The sequence below is a fragment of the Xyrauchen texanus genome, chromosome 47 (assembly GCF_025860055.1).
Source record: "Xyrauchen texanus isolate HMW12.3.18 chromosome 47, RBS_HiC_50CHRs, whole genome shotgun sequence".
In the NCBI taxonomy this organism is placed as follows: Eukaryota; Metazoa; Chordata; class Actinopteri; order Cypriniformes; family Catostomidae; genus Xyrauchen; species Xyrauchen texanus.
The window spans coordinates 12,158,572-12,183,819 of record NC_068322.1 but is presented as its reverse complement, the minus strand read 5'-3'; the positions used below and the strand labels follow the sequence as shown (position 1 = coordinate 12,183,819).

Sequence of the window (25,248 nt, the reverse complement as noted above, 5' to 3'; positions counted from 1 at the left end):
AGATTTGTGATCGATTTATATATATATATATATATATATATATATATATATATATACATATATATATATACACACACACACACACACACACATACACACGTCCATTTCGGGTCATTTTGTAGAATTTCAAACTAATTTATCGAATAGTTTATAAGTAACAACAACTCATGACTGCCAGCATGTATTTTATTGCTTGAGCAATAAAATACTTTTATTTTGAAGTGTGTGTAAAAAAAAAAAAAAGTGTAATTCTTCTTCACACTCTCGGTTATGGAACGCGGAAGTAAACGTTTGTAGGGTATGCCATGAATGGGAGACCACAGCAACTATTATTTTCAATTACCTATTTGCTCCAAGACCAAAAGAAAAAAATTACTATTACATTTGAATTACTTTCCAGAAGAGGAAAAAAATAGAGAGCGATGGGTTAAGACCCTGAAATGGGAGAAGATGCCAAATTTACTGTCAATTTCTCAGCATCTGTACTAGAAACCCCATCACAGCTGTGGTAATTCGTTTTTTAAAAACTTAATCCAGCGTAATTTAAGACAAAGCATACTGTTTTAAATTTACACTCAATATTAAAAAAATTATCAAGCATAAAATTATTTTGCGAGATTTATGCTGATAAATTAGGCGGAAATGCGTCATCACAGTCTGTGAAAAAGGTCTATTATGTCTAATTATTTTCATAGCTTGTGAATTTTGTGGCCATCTTGAAGGTTTTCACCAGCGTTTCTGCCTTCACATTCATTTAATAGGACACCCGGTCAGGGCCATGTATTTCGTGTAAACGGCTCTTTCCGGGGACAATGGGCTGAGTGATGCTTTGTTTTGAGCCTGTATCTGCCGCATGAAGCCCCGTTGACTCTGAGCGCGTGTAGGTGGATGATCTCAGAGTGAATTTTGGAGCGATGTCTGCCGCAGAAGGAGCGCACAGCCCGGACAGACTCAATCAGTTTGAGCGGCTGTCTGGAAGGCCTCCGCTGAGAGCTGCAGGTCAGTGGGGATTCTGTTAATAGGTTGAATTAAGAACAAAATAATAAAAAATCCTTTAAGACGATTTAAATGTCTATCGTGTTGCAAAGATATTTTGCATTTCGCATCGTTCGCGCTGCTAGCGTCTGGCGTTAGCCTGTGTCGCTAATGGCTATGATTTGCTGACAAACTTTTAAAGTTCATGTGTATTAAATGTTAATGTATACTTATAAATAAAAGTGTGCGTTTTAGTCGCTCTTTGATGTTGGGATTGAACAAAGATATTTACTGTTATCCAAAAATTGGGCAATCAATAAATAAATAAATACTGTTAGCTTCTGGATGCAGCTTGACAACTTCATATACATTTGTCAACAACTGTCTTGATGTCTGTATAATGATTTTAATACATTTCATAAGTTATAGCTGTGTTAATTTAATGTCTTTGGAAATTAAATAGTTGCTCTGCTTGTTATTTGATATTTAAGTTTCTCTTTTCTCATTAACAACTATTTTTATTTACAGTAAATGCGTCTGTTGAAAGTTATCAAAGTGATGTTGTAATGATGAGATATGTTGAGTGATGGATTCTGTTTATACTTACGTGAAATCTACAATAAATTGAAGATCTTCAACTGTTATAGAGTGAAAACAGAGCCACTATAGGCTAATTGTTCCAAACTATTATACAGTATGTGTTGATGGTGCTTGAGCTGTCTGCCACTGGTTTCCAGTTCTGCTTCAAAATGTAATTATTTGTTCCATTCTGAATCAACAAACCTGTTTGCATTAATCTTGTGTTTGCTGCATAGTGGTCTAATTAAACCTCTTGTTAAATACAATTCATTTTGAGAGTTGTTTAATTTACTTACATAGCTAGACAAGATGAAAAAAAAAAAAAGAGGCCTGTTTTAATGTTAGGATAAATTATTTGAAATGCACGCCACCAGAAATGTTAATGGTTGTTTTTACGTAGAATAACTCCTCGCTCAACTGGGTTTATAGTTCAGGGATATATTTCACTCGGCTATTTGTTTGGAATGTAATAGTGTCACAGACCAGCATGTGGGTAAATTATACACCCCATGGGTCATTAAAAGCCTTGCTCTGTCATTATGAAGTCGGACAAATACGATTATTTAGACATACTTCAATAATTAAAATATTGTTTAAATTATTTAACATTTTATACATTTATATTTGACTGTCATTTATTCATTTTTGAAGCCTGAAAAGGAAATCATATACCCTTATTTTATTATATGACCCAAGCTAAATTTGTATAAATGACTTTGTTGTGTGCATGATGCACACATAGTGAAGTAATAAATCGTCATATTCGTGTATTTTAATTCACAAAACAAGAAGTTACCAAACATAAAATCAACAATAAAAAACTGTAAATCAACCATGCAAGCTCATTAATTATTCAAGCGCACTGCATGCTGGAAACACCAGCTTTGAAAAGTTAATTCAAATGTACTTGTTTAATTTTCCTGTGAAATTTACTAAAATTAGTAAATAATTATGACAAGATTTTTTACTTTAGGATTGAAACATAATGATGCGTTGTGCAGATAACATACAATTGTTAATAGCCTAGAATTTACTTATAAGCATTATTTTTGTATATGTAGAATCTTCCTGTTTCAAGTTCATGCTTTACTAATTTAGTCAGTGTAGAAAGATCTTAATCTTTCCAGCTAAATTGAATTCACCACAAAATACATTTTTGCCAGTGTAGTAAAACAGCCTATGGTGATTTTTTTTCACTGTAGTGTCTAAAAAAACTATTGTAAAACTGATGAAACCTGCCACATTAGAACATTAATGATATTCACACCACACATAATGTAGCCTTCAGCTCAAGCCATCTGTATCCTTCTTCCTGTTTATATATTTTGAGTGATTAAAGGCCTGTTTATACTTGCGTGAAATCCACAATGAATGGGATTTCCGTGATCTAGAGAAGTTCTCTTAACTAGCAGCATATTTGTTTCATGTAATGCAACATAATAAATGGTATGCAAAGTTGGTCATAAACATGTGTTTTGGAGCTACTGGGTATTGTACACATGCATAATGCGTACTTCTCATGCAGCTCATCGAGCTTGCCCAAATGGTAGCACAATCGTTTACCAGTTCTGTATATGAAGAGCTGGTTTATCATTTATTCACTGTAATGGACATCAAAAGAGCCCTCAGATAATGTTTTGCATTTTTGAGAATCTCAAATGTAACCATGTGACCTGCTTTTCAGTTGGTGCAATATTAATATATGCTGTCATGACCTCCCGTATGTTTTTATTTCTTTAGTGGACATCTTTAAATGTGCCTTTTGTAGGAGTTTACTGACTAAGTTTACCACCGAAGTTCTGGCTTTATTCAAGTGGTGGCAGACCATCGTTTGCATTTACATTTACTTTTATCCAAAGCGACTTACAGTGCACTTATTACAGGGACAATCCCCCCGGAGCAACCTGGAGTTAAGTGCCTTGCTCGAGGACACAATTGTGGAGTCTGTGAGGGTCGAACCAGTGACCTTCTGATTACCAGTTATGTGCTTTAGCCCACTATGCCACCACCACACTTACATTGTTTCCAAGCATTGAATTAAGACATATTGAGGAACACCCTAACTATTTTTTTCATTTGCTTCAAAAAGGCTCATTTGTCCATTTATATTTGCTGATTTCTGTATATGATGATAACTTTGCTGACCTTGTTTTAGGGTATGTAAATCTAAAAGATTCCCCAATGCATCATGTATAATTTGATCCAAAACTCATCCTCACTATCAGTTAATTTTAACAGTGAATAAATTGCAAGGTCTTAAGTAGTGGTGCACCAATCAGGAAATTTGAAGCAGATTCTTTTTTTTCTTTCTTTTTTTTAACACAAAGATTGGCCCTTTGCCACACTTTTGCAACTTTAACACTGCAGTTATTTTTTTATGCCCCTCAAAGTAAAATTACAGTAACACTTTACAAAAGGTTCCATTTGTAAACATTTAACAACAGTACAGTAATTAACATGAACTTGATGTTAGTTACAACATATATTAATACATTTTTAAAATCAAATGTTGAATTAGTTCATGCACATTAATGCACTATGTACTAAAAATTAACAATTGTATTTTTTATTATTTAACATTATTATTAATAAATGCTGTAAAAATATATTGTTCATGGTCTGTTCATGATATCTAGGCTAATGCATTAACGAATAACTACTGAAATTACTCTAGAAAAAAAACAAACCGGCATATTTATGTGAATTACATCATGTCTGAATGTTTAAATTAGTGAATGCTTAGAATTGTCAACAATTCACCCTCCAAAGTCCATGCTGTCATGCTTCCAAGGCTGAGCAAGTGCTCATTCATTAGAGTAGCAGTGTATATTAGGGGTGTAAATTGGACGTTTCATCAAGATACGATCTTATATCGATTCTCTTGACCTGCGATCCAGTATTTGCAGATACTTCAAAGTCTGCCACGATACGATTTCTATTTGATTCAATTCCATGCCCTGCGGTCGATATTTGGGTATTATGTGCCCATTTTACACAATCAATTAAAAAAATGTTGCCCTCAAATGCAACTAAAATATAATTTGAATATTTTATTGAGCTCTCTGAAAAGTGCAAATTTAGTATCCACATTGGGATATCCACAACAAAAGGTACTTCAAATGTTGACAAAAATGACTGAAAAATAACGTCTCACACAAGTGGTCATCAATTGTTTGATTACAGCTTATTTTTCAGTTTAATCCAATTCAAAGTACTTACAAACCCATGACTTGTTTCCAACTATTCATGCTGTCTGTGGTTTTCTTGGCTACAACTTCCACAGTTGTAATGAAAAATTATGTTACAGTTAACTGGGATAAATGTTAGTATGGGTGTTGATGTGTAAAGTCTTATAACCAGGGTTGGGGAGTAACAGAATACATGTAACAGGATTACATGTTTAAAATACAAAATATAAGTAACTGTATCCAACCACAGTTACAGTTTAAATCAAAAATAATTAGAATACAGTTTCATTCAAAAAGTGTTTTAATTACTGAAGAGGTGACTTTGCATTTGATTGGCATTTGTTTGATTTAATATTTAGTCCTTTCAGATGGAAAACATTTATACATATAAATGATGTGATCCAGAGTGCATTTGAACAGTGGTGAAACACTTCCTTATGATGACATTCATACAACAGACAGTGACAGTATGAAGTAAGTTTGGAGCAGAAGAAATAGAAATGAACCTTGTTTAAATTGTCATCTTTACGCTAACCTAAAATGCTATTTCTAGTAATTTTACCAGGCACAATCATATTTTTTATCAAGAAAATTCACGTTGGATCATAATCAATTTTTTCCTAGTAAGACCTTTGATGTGAGCCACTCTGCTTAAGGAGCACCCAGTTGATGTGCTCGCACTGGTCCTGTCACTGGTCTGGAGCGGGAAGCCCGGTTGACGTGCGTGCACATATAGCAGAGCGCCGTTTGATTCAAAGACCCCGTGCACATCTGTGTCCCACATGAAAAGCGTATTTAGCGCTCGTTAAATTAATTTGTGTAGGGATGTTGCTGACATGAGAGAATTAAAATAAATGTACATCTGTTAATGCATTTCTATATCGATATTTAAGCATTGTATCGATAACATCAGATCATTCAATCGTTACATCCCTACAATGTATGTGTGATTCCCTGTTTGCTGCAAAAAGGATTGGCTCGAAATCTAGGCTCGATCATGATCACTGATTTAAGACGAATATCGGCCAATTTCGATCAGTGGCTTATGGATTGTTGCACCCCTAATCTGAGTTTTGTGTTTTTCTGTTGCCATACACCTCAGGTTTCTTGTCATTCCTGGTTGTGTTTTCTGTTCTGTGTGGGCTCCATTGCACATGTACATGTTTTTCATTACATGCAATAGCATTTAGTTCCAAAGGCAGTTTATGCCCCTTTGTTTTAAAATAATCCATGTAGGTCATGTGCAGATTAGGGCTGCTATGTAGTTGTAGTTCTTTGAAGTGAGATTAATGTGTTCCATGACTGTTGCACAAATGACTGTAGGATGTGCCGAAGTGCATAAGGAATTGCAGAGGTTCAGGAGTTTTGTGCATAGAAAATGATACACCACCTCACCCAATTATTCATTTGTTTTTATTATTTAAAAAAAAAAACCTTTGACCATCTGAATACCATCTGTCAGTGATGGTAAAGGTGTTCGTCCAGTGTGTGCGTGTGTTTATTTCTTTATTTTGCCATTGTTCTTTTGTTGTTGCTGTTATTTTTTTGTCTGTCTGACTGCGGTAATTGTGGTAACAGGCTCTAAGAAGAGAGTTTGCTGGCTACAAGCTCGAAGAATCCTCGGCCAACCCTGTCCCAGTCTTCGGATCCCTAACAGGTTTTTAAGAGAAGGTGGGTAATAGGCTTGTCCGCCTTTTGAACCTAAAAAAGAAAACGCAAAGAGATCCCACAAATCTAGACCACAGCCTGTGGGGGCAAATTTGAAATTCCCCATGCTGTCCCCAGACTCCCCACCCCTCTCTTCAAAACCCCCTCTTCTTCACTGTAGTGCAAATAGGCCACAACTCTTTCGCCTGGGCTTTTTCAGCTAAACTTTCATTGGGGCAAACCTGGGGCAGGATGGCTTGGTTGCTACAAAAAAGGAAAGCATGCACCAAAGTCATCACACTGTTGCTCCCAAATCAATATAATAAGCTAATTCATTAAATCAATCATTAAAATTGATTTAGGAGCAACAGTGTGCCAACTTTGAGATATAGTCTAGTCATGCACCTGCATCAAAATATTTTTGGAGGTGCATTTTTTGATAAAAAAAAAAGGAACGGCTAAAGTTTTTGTCTAGTGTGTGTGAGAAATGTTTTTTTGATTCCTTTTGTTTCATTTATTTGTGTCTCAGTATTTTTATTTCCCTCCCATCTTTGTTAGTTCATCACTGCGATTTCTCACTCGGGTGCAACGTCCGGGTTCCAAGGCAAATTCTGTGCCAGGAAATTTGCACGGGTGAGGCTGCTGGCTTGCACGTGATGTGAGAGTAGGTTCAGTGATCTTTGGAATGGGCAGATCAATTCTTTTCAAAGATTTAATGGCAAAATGAATGGCTCAACCTCAAGATCTTTTTAAAGTTTTGTTGCCTTGTTTAGGAGTAAAAGTCTTCTCAGTTCAATTTTGTCTTACTGCTGCCTCATCTGCCTTTATTATAACTGAATTTACAATGTAGTTTATATTTAATCCTACAGGTGACTTCTGAAGAACTCTGGGGCAACTCTGTCTTCTGTCTCCTTCATTTTACAGAACCGTGGATGCATGAATATTAATGAGATTTTCTTGCTATATTAGAATATTGTTCCAGAAGCAAAGATTGGATCAAATTTTTCCCCCCATATTAAATCTTCCTTTTTACCTTTCGAAAGATAACCTGACATAATATGGACTGTTCTGATCTTCACCACTTCTGTCTAGCTGTGAATCTTTCTTGTCTCATCATCAACATGCTGCTGTCTGTTTCTATAGGTCATAGAGCCCCTCCGGCCCGGAGTGGCCATCGCTGTGTGGCCGACAACACCAATCTCTATGTGTTCGGAGGGTACAACCCTGACTACGATGAATCAGGTGGCTCAGAAAATGAAGACTATCCACTGTTCAGGGAGCTGTGGAGGTTCCGCTTTGCAACTGGGACATGGCAACAAATCCGCACAGAGGGCTTCATGCCCACCGAGCTGGCCTCAATGTCTGGTAATATGAAACTAAATTACACACTTTCATCTTTTAATTATGTTTTTAATAGAGGTCAACCGATAACTAAGCTAGTGGAAAAGGTAAAGGAAAAGATAACAATTAATCAGCTGATATACAGTGCATTCAGAGAGTATTCACACCCCTTAATTTTTTTCACATTTTGTTATGTTGCAGCCTTATTCTAAAATGCTTTGTTATTTATTTTTCTCGCATCAATAATGACATAACCAATAATGACAAAGCAAAAAACAGATTTTTGATAACATTGCAAATGTATTAAGTGATATTAATTTTTTTTTCTTTTTAAGTATTCAGACCCTTTGCTATGACACTTGAAATTTTCCTCAGGTGCATCCCATTTCTCTGGATCATCTTTGAGAGGTTCTCAAAGTTCTACACTTTGATTGGAGTCCACCTGTGGACAATTCCATTGATTGTACATGATTTGGAAAGGCACACACCTGTCTGTATTAGGTCTCACAGCTGAAAATGCATATCAGAGCAGATCTGGAGAGTTCTAAAAATTTTTTTTTAGACTGTATTGAATGTTCCCAAGAGCACAGTGGCCTCCATAATTCTTAAATGGAAAAAGTTTGGAACAGCCAGGACTCTTCCTAGAGCTGGCTGACCCATTCAAACTGAGCATTCGGATGGAGATTGGCCTTGGAAAGAGAGGTGACAAAGAAACCGATGGTCACTCTGGTTGAGTTTTAGAGATCATGTGTGGCGATGGAGAAACGTGCAGAAGGACAGCTATCACTGCAACACTCCACCGATCTGGGCTTTATGGCAGAGTGACCATACAGAAGTCTCTCCTCAGCGCAACACACAAAAAAAGCACCTAATGGACTCTAAAACTGTGAGAAACAAGATTCTCTGGTCTGACGAAATGGAAGATTGAACTGTTTAGCCTCAATTCCAAGTGTCTTGTCTGGAGGAAACCAGGCACCGCTCATCACCTGCGCAATACCATCCCTGGGACAAATGTTAAGCACACCGCCAAGACAACGTAGGAGTGGTTTAGGGAGAACTCGAGTTGAAAGTCATTGAGTGGCCCAGACTTGAACCCAATCGAACATCTCTGGAGAGACCCGAAAATGGTTGTCCACCGACAGCCCCCATGACAGAGCTTGAGAGGATCTGCAGAGAAAAAATTCAGAAAATCCCCAAATCCAGGTGTGCATAGCTTGTCGCATCAAACGGACTGTAATCGCTGCCAAACGTACTTTGTTCTGAGTACTGAGTTAAGGGCCTGAATATTTTTGTCAATGTGATATTTCTGTTTTTTCTTTTAAATAAATTTGCAATGTTATAAAAAAATTTGGGTTTTGCTTTAAAATTATGGGGTATGGAATTTAGATTAATTAGAAAAATAATATTTTAAAGCATAACAAAATGTGAAAAAAATGAAGGGGTCTGAATACTTTCTGAATACACTATATGTTAAAGTTTCTTATCTTTCCTTACTGTCACGGACATAGACATAAAGGCTACAGGAGCCAAACATTTATAAAATCCCAGGTGCAGTTTGTTGTGCAACCAAAATCCCAATATTAAACTATTTAAAAAATAAATAAATATTTGGTCCATTACGATGGACTTTTAACTATTAAAAAGCACAAAACACAGGGGATTTTATTTTGAAATGTCTGTGATTTCAGCTCATACAAACACACAAGTGACACAAAACATGCACTCTTACAATCGTCTACAATGTATCACAATATAAACTCTATAAAATAAAAGTTGTCATTTTGGCTGATAAATTCTGAGTAATTCATCAACAGTAGATCATCATTCATCAACTCTAGCTTGCCATAATTGTCCAGTAATCCAGTATTATACAAAAACAGATTTTTATTCCTTTTGTTTAGGGACTCAATCAAAGAAGGTTATTTAAATAAACATTCGATAAGATCTATATTTCATATGTATCTTTTCAATAACATCTCGTATTAATAATCATGCATTAATCCAGAAACAGTGACATGACACTTGGTTCTGTTACATTGCTCTATAAATATTCACCAAATTAAGCCTTTTATAGCCTATACTGTATATATACCAGATGAAGGGTTTTGTATGTAAATTTCTATATAAAAACTATTGGCAAGTATCACCGTTCATCTTTGCAGATAACCTTTGGTGATGAAATGCAAGCATCAGCACCAAATTATCGGTAAAACCAATATATCGTTCGACCTCTATTTTTGGGCCTTTAACACTTGTGTCCTAACAAGGCATGACACGAAGAAGCTTCAAGCGATTATCTCTTCCAATCTAATGTGGTTTTGTTCTAACCAGCAAAGACATTTTGTTGATGGCTCCACCAACAGTGAAATCTCATTGGTCCACAATTCAATTCACTTTAGTAAAGTAAATTACATCACTGTGTATTAAACATCAAATATGTTCCACTGGCTGTCTCTTTGTGCTTCAATGAACACAACTTGTTGGGTCACAACTAGTTAGGACATTGTGTATAAAAAGGGGAATGCTTTATTATTTGGGTTTATGATCTATTTATAATAATGAAAAATTAGATAAGATTTAAAGTTTAAAAATGCATTACAATCAAGTTATGATTCTTTTATGCAAAAACAAACCAAAGCATCTTTTCCTTTTTCTCATAGTAGACCCTAATGATGTATGGTAATGTATTGGTACTGTTCGACGATAGATGTGTTGAAAGGCTGCACATCTGTTTCCAGTAAGACAAGTATTTTTAATACCTCCACTGACCATCATCTGTTTGCGTCACACAGCTGTTTTGCATGGAAACAACCTTCTTGTGTTTGGCGGTACTGGAATCCCATTCGGTGAGAACAATGGAAATGACGTTCATGTCTGCAATGTTAAATACAAACGATGGTCCCTCCTCAACTGCAGGGGCAAGAAACCTAATCGAATATATGGACAGGTATAAGTTGAGCAAATTCTGTGATGTAACTTTTTGAATGATAATTGGTTAATAATAAAAAGTACAATCATCTGATGTGTTCTAGTAAACATGCTCCATTACTTTAATTGAGTTGTCCCTGTTTTTGTGCTTTGTAGGCGATGGCCATAATCAATGGCTTCTTGTACGTATTTGGAGGTACAACGGGTTACATCTACAGCACTGATCTCCACAGACTGGATCTAACAACACGAGAGTGGATTCACTTGAAACCCAACAACCCTCCAGATGACCTGCCCGAGGAGCGGTGAGTGACCTGATCTTTGGCTTGTGGTTCGCTAAAGTTAAATGATGGGTAAAGTATAAGACAAGGATGCGAACTCCAGCTGCAAAGCTATTTCACTTAGTCACGTTGGGTAAATGCAACAGCTGTCACGCTATAATGACTAAGCCATTCTATGTGTGCTGAAATTTAAAACAAGAACTGATATGACTAACGTCCCTACTACATTTGTTTCTCACAGATACAGACATGAGATAGCCCATGACGGACAGAGAATATACATCCTTGGAGGGGGAACCTCCTGGACTTCCTACCCATTAGACAAGGTACACCTGACGGTATACCTCCTAGCAGTGTTTACTTGTATAGTGAAATTCTTTTTCCTTTTTTTACTTTAAGTTATCACTCCAATGTTCCAATGTTTTCATCAGATACATGCTTATAACCTCGAAACAAATTCCTGGGAAGAAATCACAACAAAACCTCACGAAAGAATAGGTTAGAAATTAAGTTCTTTTGTATATAGACATCAGAGAGAATGGAAAAATCAAACATTCTGCATTAGGCAGTTCTTCAACAGTGTTTATTTTTTTTCTTCAGGATTCCCAGCCCCTCGTAGATGTCATAGTTGTGTGCAGATTAAAAATAGTAAGTAGTGATTGATATTAACATTGCCAACAGAGATACATCATTTTTGCGGCACACTTTTCTTATAGAGCTCATTATGATTTTGCTTTGGTTCTTTGTCAGATGTATTTATATGTGGAGGATACAATGGTGAAGTAATACTGGATGATCTGTGGAAGATCAACCTGCAGACATTCCAGTGGAATAAACTACCTGCAGTGATGCCTGAACCTGCCTACTTCCACTGTGCTGCTGTTACCCCGGTCAGTCCACATAAATCTTTAGAGCATTAAACAATTTATTCTGCAGGTAGTGAAATATCAGGGAAATCTTAAAACTGATTTCTAGGCCTTATAAACATTGAGTTTATAAGGACTTTATCATGGACTTATAAAATTGAGTTCATAAACAAATATCTAGTTATGCACAGCTTTACACTCTTTCACCGGCTAGAAAACATCTCCAGTAATTACAAACATCTGGAAAAATCATGGGAATTCATTGGGTCAAAAGGTGTGGGAACTCTTGTGTTTGGAAGAACAACCTGTCCTTCCTCTTTGCTTTCAGGCCGGTTGCATGTACATCCACGGTGGTGTGGTGAACATCCATGAGAATAAGCGGACTGGTTCCTTGTTTAAGATCTGGCTGGTGGTGCCCAGTCTGCTGGAACTGTGCTGGGAGCGTCTGCTTAAAGCCTTCCCACACCTGGCCCAACTCACCCCGATTCAGCTGCTAAATTTAGGCCTTACCCAGGAACTCATTGAACGTTTGAAATGAAGAGAAGGGGAGAAGTGCTTGTGTATACCTTTTTTTTTTCTTTTTTTTTTTGTGGAGATGGTGGACAGTACGACACTTGAGCCAACGTGCAGACAGAAAGAACATGATGGATTCTAAGGAAGCCCATCAACACAGCCCGCCTTAAAACCAAAAACTATAGGATGCCTTTTTTTTTTTTTTTGTTCACGAATGCATCATTTTAATGATTTCAAAAATATAAATCATAAACATCCAATAGAGAGAAGGTTCTTTTCTCAAACACTATGGGTCAGTGACCTTAATTTTTTATTTAATTTTTTTCCTTTCATGAGATTGTAATGTTATTTATTGGCCTTCTGTAGTGGTGTGGGGGGCTTGAGTTGTTTTTACTGATGTATTGATATTCATTTCATTTTTATGATTCACCATGAAAGTTCCCCACAGCATGAATATTATTCAATTGGCAATGATGAATTTGGGCTTTAATCTGGACAAACGCACGTTTCGCTGCTGGACACGGGATTACGCTTCAAGGTTTTATGTTACCGATTCAAGAAAATGGTGCAAAATCAGTGCTGAACAAGTGTTTCAAAGTTGAATGTTTTAGCAGTGTAACAAACATTTCTAATGGTGAGTTTGACGTTTTCTGTGAGATTGTTGATTTTAAGGTTCTTAAGATGCTGTTGCTCAGATTTGCAGATACTTCTGCACTTAATGCACAAACACAGACCAATGTTTAAACAAAAGTCATAGCAAAGCTGTTTCCATGTTTCTCTCAGCAACTCAGTTTTGTAAACCAATCGTTACATCACTGTGAACAAGGTGCTCAATTTACTTTTAATGATTTTACTGAAATAAAATATACTTTTTGTTTTTCCTTAAACTGATAATCCCTCATCCAAATCTTTTAATTATATTTGGCATATTGAAGCCAATGGCAGACACATTTAATTGATTAGTGCCTTTCCAAGCAAGACCTTATAATGTGCTAAATTGATCCGTGATATAAAGCCTTGCTAGACACACATTATTATTTTATTTAAATTATGCTCCTGGACAAGCTGACCTGAATAAAAAAAAATACATAAAAGGTGAACACTTTTTCCATCAAGCTTTACAGTGCTTGATACATTTACAGTAAATTGTTTAACAATTCATGCCTGGTCAGCATAGTGCAAATAATATTGACAAATCGTTTAAGCCTTTGTGTATATCTGTACAGTTTAACAAAAAGAAAATCTCCCTATGGATTAGCAATAATGTAGCAGAGCATCTCTTTACTATGCTGACCTGGTACAATGATCAATCTCTGAATTCAAAACATCACTGCTTGAAATGCCAAATACAGTATCTTGAACTCAAGAGTTGATGCATTTAGACTTGTTGGGTTACTTAACCTTATGGTCAGTTCTACGAACATACACATTTTATAGCCATTTAACTACATTATCAGGCACCATCATCAATTGATGTAGTTGAGAAAAAAGTTAAAGGTTCATAATTGCAATTATATTTCTGCACCTGCTGCATCCGTATATAGTTGCTGCTTATGTCTTTGTTTCTATTATGTTTTCAAAGTAGCTTATCTCTAGAATATTACAGGTCACCGGCATGCCGGTCTACACACCTTGAACTTAATTCTGCATGACTGGCTCCCTGTTTGCATGGGTCAAGACTAAGGGTGCTTTGCCATACAGGCAATGTGCAGACCATGATACTACAGCACAGCTGTATCGATTAATAAGAGTCCCTACATTTCTTTGTGTTTTTGAGACAAGGAGTCTGTTAGGACTTCAGTTGTTCAGCAAATGTTTCAAAGGTTCACACAGTTTTGTGTTTTTATGGTTGGAGAATTAATAAACTTGTTCAAACTGGTGTTGTGTTCTTAGTTTATATGTGTATATCCAATACACAGTGGGTTCAAAAAGAGATGGGATTCAAAATCAAATTTAAGCATTGAGGGGTTTTTTTAACACCAAAAAGGCTGCATGATATTTTGATGTAAAATTAATAATTATAAGATTCTGCATCATATCTAAAATGTCAAATGAGCAAATGTTACATTAATAATGTTAAATTGTTTGTTCAAAATGTTAAGATTGCCACACAGGATACGCAACATTCTTAAATCATGCTGGGATTACATGGATTACCAGGTTTTGCATAAACTTGTATACCAAATACAAAAGAGGACCTCCAATTTACAAAAAAAAAAGTGTCAACTCTCCATTTCATGCTAATAATATAATTTATGGTCAAATTAAGTTGAATTATATAGAATCTATATCAAATATGGCCACACTTTAACTTCAACACAAGTTAATGAAAAGAATGCTCAATTTATTTAATCCTGATAGGTTGCTACATCAATTCTGGTTAATTAATTTTGTGTCACATGGAATATACATTTATACATTTTCTGTGTCATAAGTATACATATAGTGAAATTGCTCTCAGCTTTAATCAAGCTCACAAATAAGAGCTCACCCTTCTTGTGCTGGAAAAAAACAACAACAAAGTGAACTATAGAATATATGAGAAACACACAATCTACAGCCATTTCAACAAGAAAAGAAAAAGGAATAGGATTAACTACATTTTTCTCAGCAGCCGAGGGGAGCAGGTGCAAAAAAGTACAAGGCCAGGAGAATGAGGTAAACAACCACCAGAGCTGTCCCTGCACAAGAATACAAAAATCAACTTGTATATTTGTTCATGCCACAGACAGTAAGGATTTAGTGTTGTAGAATGTACAATTTTAAGCAACAAAGAAAACTTGTCAACCACAGACCCATGACATCAATAAACAATACTACAGAAACTTCTCTCAAATCAAGCAATGTACATTAAGAAAATGGGTATAGGTTAGTAAATCGTTGATAAAATAATTTTTACCCTGAAAATAGTCAGACTTTCCATCCATAAATATGTAGTTGACCAGAATAACACTGAAGATGCTTGCCCAGAGGTGTAAATCACTGAATATGAGGACGAATCCAACATCCTTATGAGAAACAAACAAGCAAATTCTGAACCACACTGCAGAACTAAGTTGATAGCGCTTGTGTTATTTTGAGATTTACTTACATAAAAAGCATTGAATAAGATCAGCAAAGGTATTTGTAGCATGCACACTTGAACAGCAATGCAACTTCCCACTTCCAGGCTAGATAATAAAAAAGCATGTTAGATGCACATCGAAGTCACATAATAAAAACAGTTCTATTTTAACTGTAAATGCCTGAGACTGATGTTGTTCTGAAGAGCAAACTGGACCCCATTGACTATCTCCGGAAGCTCTGGCACCATGGCTAACACAGTAACTCCAATAAAATACTGTGACAAGAAAACACAGTTTATGACAAGATCTGTGTATTTGAAGCATTTCATGTACTTATGTAAAATATACATGCATGTTGAAATATAAATATAGAGAAGTATTTAAGTAAAGCACATTTGAAAAGTGAAATACTAAGGTTTAAAAGATACACAGGACATGGTGACAAATGATCAGAGATGAACATGTATATAACATGAAAGGTATAAGTATTACCTGCGAGACACTGGAGTTAGAAATGATTGGCTTGATGTGCTCAGTGCTGAGATCAGCACACGCTGCCATCAGTAATGTAGCCAAAATGAGCACCACCAGAGCCCTCATTCTCGACCAGTGAACCACTGCACCATGATCACTCATAACTGGTGCACAGATAAAGATCAAGACATTAAATACAGAAAGAAGAACTAAAGCTGGTTACCACATGACATAGTAACATAATACATAGTAAATGCCTGCTTGTTGATGCGCACCATGGCAGTGGCCATCACTGACATGGATGTCATAAATATGCGTATGAGTTTTCAGGGTGAAGATCAGACCAATGAGATAAGCAGCAGGTAACAGGACAGAGATAGTGTACACTAAAGGCCTGAAATCATAAGATTGGATGAGACAGTGATTTATTTGTTTTTATTTTATTTTTACTTTATGCAGTAAAAACAAGTGTGTTTCAGCACTCACTCGATGTGACTCAAAAAAAGAGGTCGGTTGTTTTCGCTCTGCAGGGAAATGTCAAGAATATTTTGCTTAGCATAAGATATAAACATTCTTTAAAATCTTTTCAATAGTCTTAAGTTGATTTATGAAGTAAAATGCATACCAGGTCATAATGGCAATTGTTACATATGAAGGGCTTTGAGGTGTTACCAGGTGAATTGTTACAGCCCTCACATATAAAGTTTCCATAAGCCTTTGAAAACAGCGTGGGGGCAAAAACACCTGTGATCAGACAAAGAGGTCAAAGATCAAACATTCTTTTAACTCATTGCTCATTCAAGTGCACATTCATGCCGACTGAAATGACAAGAGAACAACACTCGATTACAAAAATTACAGGGATGGTTCACACCAAAAGAAAAATTCACATCATTTCCTCACCCCAATGCCATCCCAGATGTGTATGACTTCATTTATTATTTGTTCTGTTGAACACAAACTTTAACAATATCTCAGCTCTGTAGGTCCATAAAATGCAAGTAAATGTCATATCAATTCTGAAGATATAGATTTGACCACTATCATATGGATTACTTTTATTATACCTTTATGTGCTTTTTGAAGCTTCAAAAATGTTGCACCCATTCACTTGCATTGTATGTCCCTACAGAGCTGAAATATTTTTCTTCAAATCTTTGTATTCAGTAGAAGAAAGTCAGTCCTACACATCTGGGATGGCACGAGGGTGAGTAAATGGAGAGAATTTTAATTTTTGGGTGAAATTTCCCTTTGGGTAAATAACCTAAAATCATTACTTATCTTTTATCAAAATTTAACAAAATCTTAATGTACAAACTTGAATATTACAACAAAAGTGATGCATTTAAATAATTCAAGATAAACTGCCCCATAAATAATAAAGAGAAAAGATTTTAAAACTCTTATTAACAATAACCAGCAATGTTATTTAAGAAGCAAAAACTATAATTAGGGGTCTCTACCTATTTTTAAAACATATTGCATTTGCTACATGACCTAATGTCAATTCCAGTACATGGCAGTAGAAAGATGCTAACCAATGCCAATTCCATTAACAAAGGTGATTTTTTTTTTTTTTAATTGGCTAATGTTTTTAATGTTTTCTGAAACTTTTGTTACAATAGAAGTTGCAAAATATTGTTGTGGAAAGTAAAAATTGTTAAATCCATGTCTGTAGTATCCATCCATAATATTCTAACCTTTACTTAAGTACTGCAAAGCACATAGGTGACTGTTTTCTAGTGTTGCAAACTGGTTCTCTCACCTCCCACTGATATGAAGAGCAGGGCTGAACTCACTCCTGCTGACCTGCTGTTGAACCTCTGCTCTCTGTGCTTACAGCCCCCAATGATCATACAGATCCCCTACAACACACTCAACCATCACGGGCAAATCAGAGAAAGAATATAGCTCAGGTTAGGGAAATTGTTTGATGTACAACATGTATGTGTGTGGGCGCAACACACAATACACAAACACTCGCTCTCACAGGTATGAAGAGGATGCAGCCCAACAGGGTGCCGGTTAGAGCAGATTTGACGATCTCTGCGTAGCACTTGTTTCCTGCGCGGTGGCCCTGCAGCAAAGCTGTGATGTAGAAAGCCATCTCCGTAATGGACCCAAAGGTGGCATTTACAACCGCACCCACTGCGAAGTTACTCTGGGCTGAAATACTACAGAGAAAACATTTTACAATAAAATGTTATTGCAATTTAAGGTTATTTATTCATATTGATTACAATAAAAAAAAAAACATGTGTAATTAATATGTTCCAGACTTGGATGAAATTTGCTCTATAGCAGTGGTTCTCAACTTTTTGAGGCCCCCTGGCCGAAACTAGACATGTCCAGTTAAATAATCAATCGTGGATCGTTTTTGTTTCAGAAAGAGTCTGTTTATAATTTGTGGGCATACATCTTAAAGTATTTTTAGCACTTTAAGTTGGATTATTACAATGGTTTTTATATTTCTTATTTTAAATTAATTCTAGTGAGTCTCGTCCCCCTGGTTGAGAATGACTGCTCTATAGACCTTATTCACGCTAGCACCAGTTTTGATTTATAATGGGCATTACGAGGCTGTGAGGGATAGACTAACAGTCTCTTTAATTGTCTGTACTGCAGTTTAAAGTGTTTTTGGATAGTTCCACAGACTAAACATTGATAAAATATCTGTTCAAGAACATTTAGTATACATAGAACTCCAGACAACATGAGTTGTGGGAAATCAGATGTGATCTAGGAGCTTCATACAGCTTTATACAGTTTGTGCTCTGAGGAGATGGTAAGTCTATCCTTCACAGCCTCGTTGTCATTCCCATTAAAATTCAAAGATGGCGCTAGCGTGAATGAGGTCATCTACAACGAACGCCGAACAATATCTCATCGTTTTGTTTCACTGAAATACATTTAAGAATTGTTGATTAATCCAATCAAAATGTGCAATTGTGCCCAAAACAACAGTACATGTACTCCATAAAAGCAATTGTACCTTGCTATTCCCATTCCAATGTAATAAGACAAGGGGATAATAGAGCTCACTGCTGTGGCAAACTTTGTCTCGGAGCTCACATAATAATTGTCTTTGTCCACATATCCAATCACCAGAGTGATAATAACCAGTGGCAGCAGGTCTGAATAAGTTTTTTTTTTTTAAAGACTTAAACAGTTAATTGGAAACAAACAAAAATAATATCTGCAATAAAGCATTATAAGAGGTATTTATTAGTACCACAATCTTTTATCTGAAATGTGAAGAACCATCTGAGAAATGGCACTTGTTATAAAGGATACTGACAGCAAACACATTTATTCCATCCACAGTGTATTTGTAGTAATACCAGTTGAAGGCATTATAACAGCAAAGCAGGACTCTGGTCTCACAGCCTTGTGGCTAAAGAATAGAAAATTTGAAAAACATTATAGTACATCCTTATATAGTTGCATATTAGTTTACAAAAGTGCTCTAGAATGGAGTAGTAACATCAAATATGCTTAACATATTTACATTTAGAGAGAGGTTTACTTCCATATAAATTAATATACAGTATAAATACAAATAAAAATAAAAGATCTGTGCTCACCTTTTTCACTGTGCGAACTATAACCTCTTCCGGTGGCATGAGCAGGATTGTGCCCAAGGTCCTGGAATTCATCTTTGAAACAGGGATGGTGAAAACTATCATCCATGACAGGAAAATGGCCAGGAAATGAATCACAGCCAGCAGGGGGTATCCAAGCACCAGCCAAACATATGTGCTTACACGACACTAATTTTAAGAGCATATTAGGAATCCTAAATTTATAGAGGTACATATGTTCACTGAATTACTGAAGGTTCATCTTAAGTAATTGGAAGCTAATAAAATATTAGTCATTTGTTTAATTATACTAGTCCAATAAACTACAAACTCTGCAGATCTTGCAAACTGATTTACAATTGACTTTATTCATGCTAACACCATCTTTGGGGAATGACAATGAGGCTATGAAGGATAGACTTACGGTCTCTTCAATGGCACGAACAGTATAAAGCTTTATAACGCTCCTAGATCACATCTGATGTCCTGCAACTCATGTTGTCTTTATGTACTAAATGTTCTTGTACAGATATTTTATAAATGTTTTGTCCGCGGAACGATCCAAAAACACTTTAAACTGCAGTACATCCCTTTGAAGAGACTGCAAGTCTATCCCTCACAGCCTCGTTGTCATTCCCATTAAAAATCAAAGATGGGGCTAACTTGAATAAGGTCTACAATGGTCATACAGCTTGATGCTGATAGTCTCACCCAGTAACGTGTCTGCTTGGGTGGCGTAGTAGTCACAGGTATTTCTGTGATGATGGTAGGAGCGGAGCGCAGCAGAGGTGTAGACTCTTTCACCTCTGAGGAATCCTTAACCTCGTCCACTTCCTCTGGAATGGCCTCGCAGTGGGGGAATTTTATACAACATTTCTTCACCAGGCTACTGCTCTGAAGGACAAAATGTGAAATTGTGCATTCACAAGAGAGAGGTCACATTCTGATTTGAGAGTGATAAAAACTCAGTTTTGAACTAGAGCAAAATATGTTTAGAAACAAAATCATACAGTACTAGGATGGAAGAGTGACATTTCCTCATTCGATGAACCTTAGGGAACTGTGAACAGTTTTGTATACCTTACCTTTTGTAATGCCTTTCCAAACGGCCATAAGAAATAACCTGACAACTGGAAACATAGTCTTCCTATCATAAAGCATAATATAACAGATTTAGGGAAGGCCACATGATCATAGTGAAGTTAAAATTTGATGATAACAATAATGACAAAAGTACCCTTGAAGATATCTGACATACCATATGGGACTCCAGCAATGGAGCAAAACATCAGCAGACTGACCAAGAAGTAAGATAAGGAGATCCACCAGCCAAAGAGTAACACATATACAACATTCCCAGCAGTGACATGAGATCCTATGAACAGATGAGATCAAAACACAAACTTCAAATAAGAGAGTACACAAAATACAGTACTGTTAATAGACTACAGTGGCTCCAAAAGCATTTGTACACTTCAGTCACTTATATTATAAATGGCATTGTATTAGATAATAAAATATAACACAAGCGATGAGACCTTTTCTCAGAACAAACTTTTCTGAGCCACTTAATTAGTCATTTTTAATGGATGCAAGTCTGTTCCCCTCAAGTTCATACAGGTGTCCGAGCAGAGAAACCACAGTAGTTGATGGACACGTTCAAAAAATATTTGACAACCAGAAAAGTGTCTAAATACTTTGTTCTAATTTTGAACAGCATCTAATACGGTTCATTTATTTTCATATATTTTTTAAGTGTGGCTTACATGTACAAATACATTTGATGCCACTATATCTATTTCGTTTTTTTACAAACCTGAATGATGTTTGATGTAGTTGAGCTCGGAATAAAGCTCCTTCACCACATCGGATCGGTCCTCAATGGGTCGCTCAGTTACATGACTCTTCCATTTCCTGAAACCAAACTTGCAAACAAAACACAAACAAAAATGGAAACATTCAATTATTCCAAGAATTTTTGGTATTTTTCTGTTTCTCTCGCAAAACAGACTGTTAATACAGGGTGGAATTTTTAATGAGCACATTTACACACCCTGTAGTTGTTGGCAAGCTTTTGTGCCTCCACCTCGTTTTCTGCTCGGATGGTTGTTCGAATACTCGCTTCCTGCCAAATGTCATCTGTGCACCTTGACTGCAGGGAATGCCCTGAAAAGAACAACTTTATCAGTAAGCATAAAACAAGAAAAGCACCCAATGTTTGTGCTGAAATGGATCTTTAATCACAACTTATAAGTGTTCGATAGCTTCATTTATATGTTGCAATTGGTCAAAAACAATGAAAATAGGGTACAAAATGGGGCCTATATACAAATCTCCAAATAAAATAATTTCCTTAAAATTGTCAGTGACAAGAGGTGCTTAACCTTCAGACAATATTGATCATAACCTTTAGGAGGTCATAACAAATATTATAAGACATTTTTTGCCCATTAATTCTAAGGTTTGCAATTTTGCTAATCTGTTACAGAATTTTGGGACACGTAAAAAAAAAAAAAGATAAGTTAGTTTTACTTTGCATATAGTTTACTGTATCTAACTTATCGTATGTTTCAAACAAAATTCAGGGTATATGCAGGTTCGAAGGAATGAAATTTATAACTTTTTAAGACTTTAAGGCCAAATAAATAAAAATTTAAGACCACTTTCGCAATAAAACAAATTAATCAATTAGCTGAAAAATACAAAACCACTGAGAATACTTGGATGTCTCTGGACATGTTTTTTATATTTTATAGTGTATTTGTTTTCTCTTTAGTTAATACAACATTAAAACTCTAAATTAATTCATTAAGAATGCACATAGCCTAAAGTATGTAGCCTATATTTTGACCCTTCTCTTCAGTCACTTGCTTTCCAACAAGACAAGATACATTAGACCAATGCTTTGGCAATGTCACCGCTTATGTCAAACATGGAAGTGGTGGCAAAAACCATGCATAAAAAGTAAACGTTTATCAGATTACGTTGATTAAATTTTTTTTCGAGGGCTCTCAGTGGCTTGAGGACTGAGGAGATCATTTCAACTCACTTTGCAGCAAAAATGTATAGTGAACATGATTACATGTTTGTTATTAACTCATTTCATTATAGAAATTGTATCGGTAAGAATATGTTTGTATTTATGATGATTTTGTCTCACTTTCATTTAATCCTGTAATCTGTCAAATCTAACAAAAATCAGCGGACTTTCTGCCACCACTTACTGCACATGCGCTGACATTTATGTAAATAAGAGGATTGGTCTATAGACACTATTCCCAGTAGTGCCTTGTTTGATTTTTAATGGGAATGGAAACAAGGCTGTGAGGGATAGACTTACCATCTCTTCAATGGCATGAACTGTAAAAAGCTCCAATATCCCATCTGATTTTCCACAAATCATGTTGTCTGGAGTTTTTGTCTACTGAGTGTCCTTAAAAATATATTTTTTCAATGTTTTGTACATGGAACGATCCAAAAACACTTTATAAATGCTGTACAGCCCACTGAAGAGACTGTACGTCTATCCTGCAGAGTCTCGTTGTTAGATACCGCTGCTGTGAATAAGATATAGCATGTGCTGAATAACATTTAGATATTTGTCTTGGCAGATACCTTTAACAAATACTTTAGCAGGTAGTAAAAGGGCAGTTCGTTTAAAAATGACATTTCTGTCATCACTGGTCACCCTTATGTCTGAATGAATGTTTTTCTGTCATGGAACAAAAAAGATGTTAAGCAAATGTTTTTGTTTCAGTCACCATTCGCTGTCACTGCATGTAGTTTTTCATTCAATGTAAGTAAATGGCGACTGATTAAATAAAAAAGCAGGTTAAATGCCTTGTGTGTGTTTGTTTACATTGTAATTTTTGACAGTTTGAATTAAACAAGCATTCCGTTAGCATGTTCCATCAATGTAAGGCTATTGGGAATTTTTGATTGCCTGGTTCAGGGAAACTGCAAGTCAGATACGTTCAAGCAGTCTGAAGGTCTATGCCAAGTTTGGTGAACATACCTTGAAAGTTGTAGGAAGAGTCAAGTTTAATTATTTTGTTTTTGTTCAGGGGTTTTATAAAACCTTGAACCAAGTCTGTAGAATAACAGCATGTTGGCTTTGCCAACAAATCAAACCACTCAAATTTGTTCCTTGACTAATTTATAAAAGTATCAGGAAACCAAATTGTACCCTATTCGTAGAACGTGCCACTTATGTAACTCAAGAGTGGACAGTCAAAGGAAAGACACTCACTGTGGGCAGAGACACATTTTGGGGTGTAATGTCCAAAATACTGGGAGGTACAAGGGGAGGGAGTATCCGGAATCTCATTGTATGCCCCAGCCACACACAGCCTGTCACATTGGGAGCTACAACGGCGACCTTTGGGGTCATGGTCCCAGATTGGCTCTAAAGGTCAGACAGAGAAAGAAACCAATGTCTAGGTGAATTTAGAACGCTCATGCTCGTTTGAGGTCTTTGGCTCGGTCCCCGAATCAGTGTGGAACTAACACAAGACTCCTGATAGTCACATGAACATCAGTCTACCACAAAATATCAGGAGTGAATCCGCTGTGTCTGATTGCATTTTTAATGGATATCATGGCCTAAGTCTCAGAAACATCTACAAAGCAACAACTTAATCCAGAAGATATTTACAACCATATTTTAACATGAGAAATCAAACGTTACATGGGTTGTTGACATGACACGTCAAGCAGTGACAGCAGTGTCCTGGAGTGTGACATACTGTGCTTCACATAAAACTATATTAAACAAATTTATTTTATTTTATTCTTAAATCACTATACATGAGGATATATGACCTCATATTAATTGAGAGAAAAGACGTACAATATGTGTACATTTAAACATGAATTTGTCACTCCACAGAACTAATTAAGTGAACTGCAATAAGGAGAATAATTGTTGATTATTTACAGCATGCAAATATACAGTATAAACATTCCCTTAAATCACAGACTATGACCTATTTAAATTTTAACGTAAAATCATAATGTTGGAATATATATGTCCACGTTCAACAAGAAATTGAATTGAAATTGCTGGTAGTTTAAAGGTCACAAAATAAGCTGGACAACACACTGGACAACATTTAAAATTAATGCAATCTTTTTTTCAGGTGGGTTTAATGTAATATTGCCTTTAATTATAAATGTTTGACATATATAGCCTATAAAAACAATAAAAAAAATAAATCAGTCTCTCTTTACAGGTGTGCCACATTTCCAAAGTTCCAGAGCAGTAACAAATCAGACTAGTATCTTACATAATGTCTAAAGTTATAGCATCGATTAACATTTGTCAATGATCTCTAATTTTAATAACTTACATTTTTAACAAAACTCCAAATCGTTTCTATAGATAAGGAAAGGCACTGGTGCCACAGGAAACAATCAAACAAACACTCCAACATACAACAAAACTCAAAACAGTCATAGTTAATGTGTACGGTCAAGTGTTTGAAACTCTTAATTAGTGCAACATCAAATACTCATTAAAATACTCGCCTGAACTCTCAGTGGACCGTCTCCGTCGACTCTCCACATCAGCGGACATCGTGTGTTTGATGAGTGCCATCCCTGCTGCAGCCGAGCACTTCTCTACCACGAGTTCATCCTTTAGACACGTCCTGCGCGTGCCACCGTCGAGAAGGGTATTGCTGTAGGCATTGCTTCAAAAAAAGGGGCGGACGCTCCAAACCACCATAGTAGATTTAGAGAGCCCCTAACCTAAACCTTTCCCTAACCTTAACCGTAAGTGGAAGTGACGCCCCCTTTTGGAGTTGGTGCAC

The 25,248-nt window shown here is 36.1% G+C and overlaps 2 protein-coding genes across 4 annotated transcripts; one reads left to right on the top strand and one right to left on the bottom strand.

The window, feature by feature from the left end:
- The first annotated feature begins 680 nt into the window (after positions 1 to 680).
- Positions 681 to 14,191, top strand: LOC127638804 (kelch domain-containing protein 10-like). 2 transcript variants are annotated; one of them, XM_052120546.1, is made up of 10 exons: positions 681 to 999; positions 6,321 to 6,413; positions 7,533 to 7,754; positions 10,523 to 10,677; positions 10,815 to 10,963; positions 11,181 to 11,265; positions 11,371 to 11,437; positions 11,540 to 11,587; positions 11,690 to 11,829; positions 12,134 to 14,191. In XM_052120546.1, exons 1-10 carry the CDS (start codon positions 915 to 917, stop codon positions 12,341 to 12,343), a joined length of 1,254 nt encoding a protein of 417 aa, XP_051976506.1. In that variant the 5' UTR covers positions 681 to 914; the 3' UTR covers positions 12,344 to 14,191. The 2 variants fall into 2 exon arrangements, with proteins under 2 accessions (XP_051976506.1, XP_051976507.1); XM_052120547.1 differs by lacking the exon at positions 6,321 to 6,413 and having other exon boundaries at positions 682 to 999.
- A 470-nt stretch (positions 14,192 to 14,661) lies between these two features.
- On the bottom strand, positions 14,662 to 25,192 carry LOC127638799 (uncharacterized). 2 transcript variants are annotated; one of them, XM_052120539.1, is made up of 20 exons: positions 24,965 to 25,192; positions 23,688 to 23,843; positions 21,492 to 21,604; positions 21,255 to 21,363; positions 20,697 to 20,813; positions 20,524 to 20,585; positions 20,150 to 20,332; positions 19,442 to 19,627; positions 19,152 to 19,251; positions 18,850 to 18,991; positions 17,848 to 18,031; positions 17,623 to 17,722; positions 16,483 to 16,601; positions 16,344 to 16,381; positions 16,133 to 16,251; positions 15,876 to 16,021; positions 15,564 to 15,658; positions 15,410 to 15,488; positions 15,218 to 15,326; positions 14,662 to 14,999 (listed from the first exon to the last, which is right to left on the bottom strand). In XM_052120539.1, exons 1-20 carry the CDS (start codon positions 25,032 to 25,034, stop codon positions 14,926 to 14,928), a joined length of 2,301 nt encoding a protein of 766 aa, XP_051976499.1. In that variant the 5' UTR covers positions 25,035 to 25,192; the 3' UTR covers positions 14,662 to 14,925. The 2 variants fall into 2 exon arrangements, with proteins under 2 accessions (XP_051976499.1, XP_051976500.1); XM_052120540.1 differs by having other exon boundaries at positions 21,255 to 21,352.
- Positions 25,193 to 25,248: the final 56 nt, after the last annotated feature.

Excerpts from the sequence above, each read along its gene's own strand:
- LOC127638804 (XM_052120546.1), top strand. The coding sequence starts at position 915 with ATGTCTGCCGCAGAAGGAGCGCACAGCCCGGACAGACTCAATCAGTTT. Across the intron at positions 6,414-7,532 it reads TAACAGGTTTTTAAGAGAAG|GTCATAGAGCCCCTCCGGCC; the intron begins GTGGGTAATAGG and ends CTGTTTCTATAG. Across the intron at positions 11,266-11,370 it reads CTTCCTACCCATTAGACAAG|ATACATGCTTATAACCTCGA; the intron begins GTACACCTGACG and ends TGTTTTCATCAG.
- LOC127638799 (XM_052120539.1), bottom strand. The coding sequence starts at position 25,034 with ATGGCACTCATCAAACACACGATGTCCGCTGATGTGGAGAGTCGACGG. Across the intron at positions 20,586-20,696 it reads CATTGCTGGAGTCCCATATG|GAAGACTATGTTTCCAGTTG; the intron begins GTATGTCAGATA and ends GCTTTATGATAG. Across the intron at positions 16,602-17,622 it reads GCTCTTCATATCAGTGGGAG|GTGTTTTTGCCCCCACGCTG; the intron begins GTGAGAGAACCA and ends GTCTGATCACAG.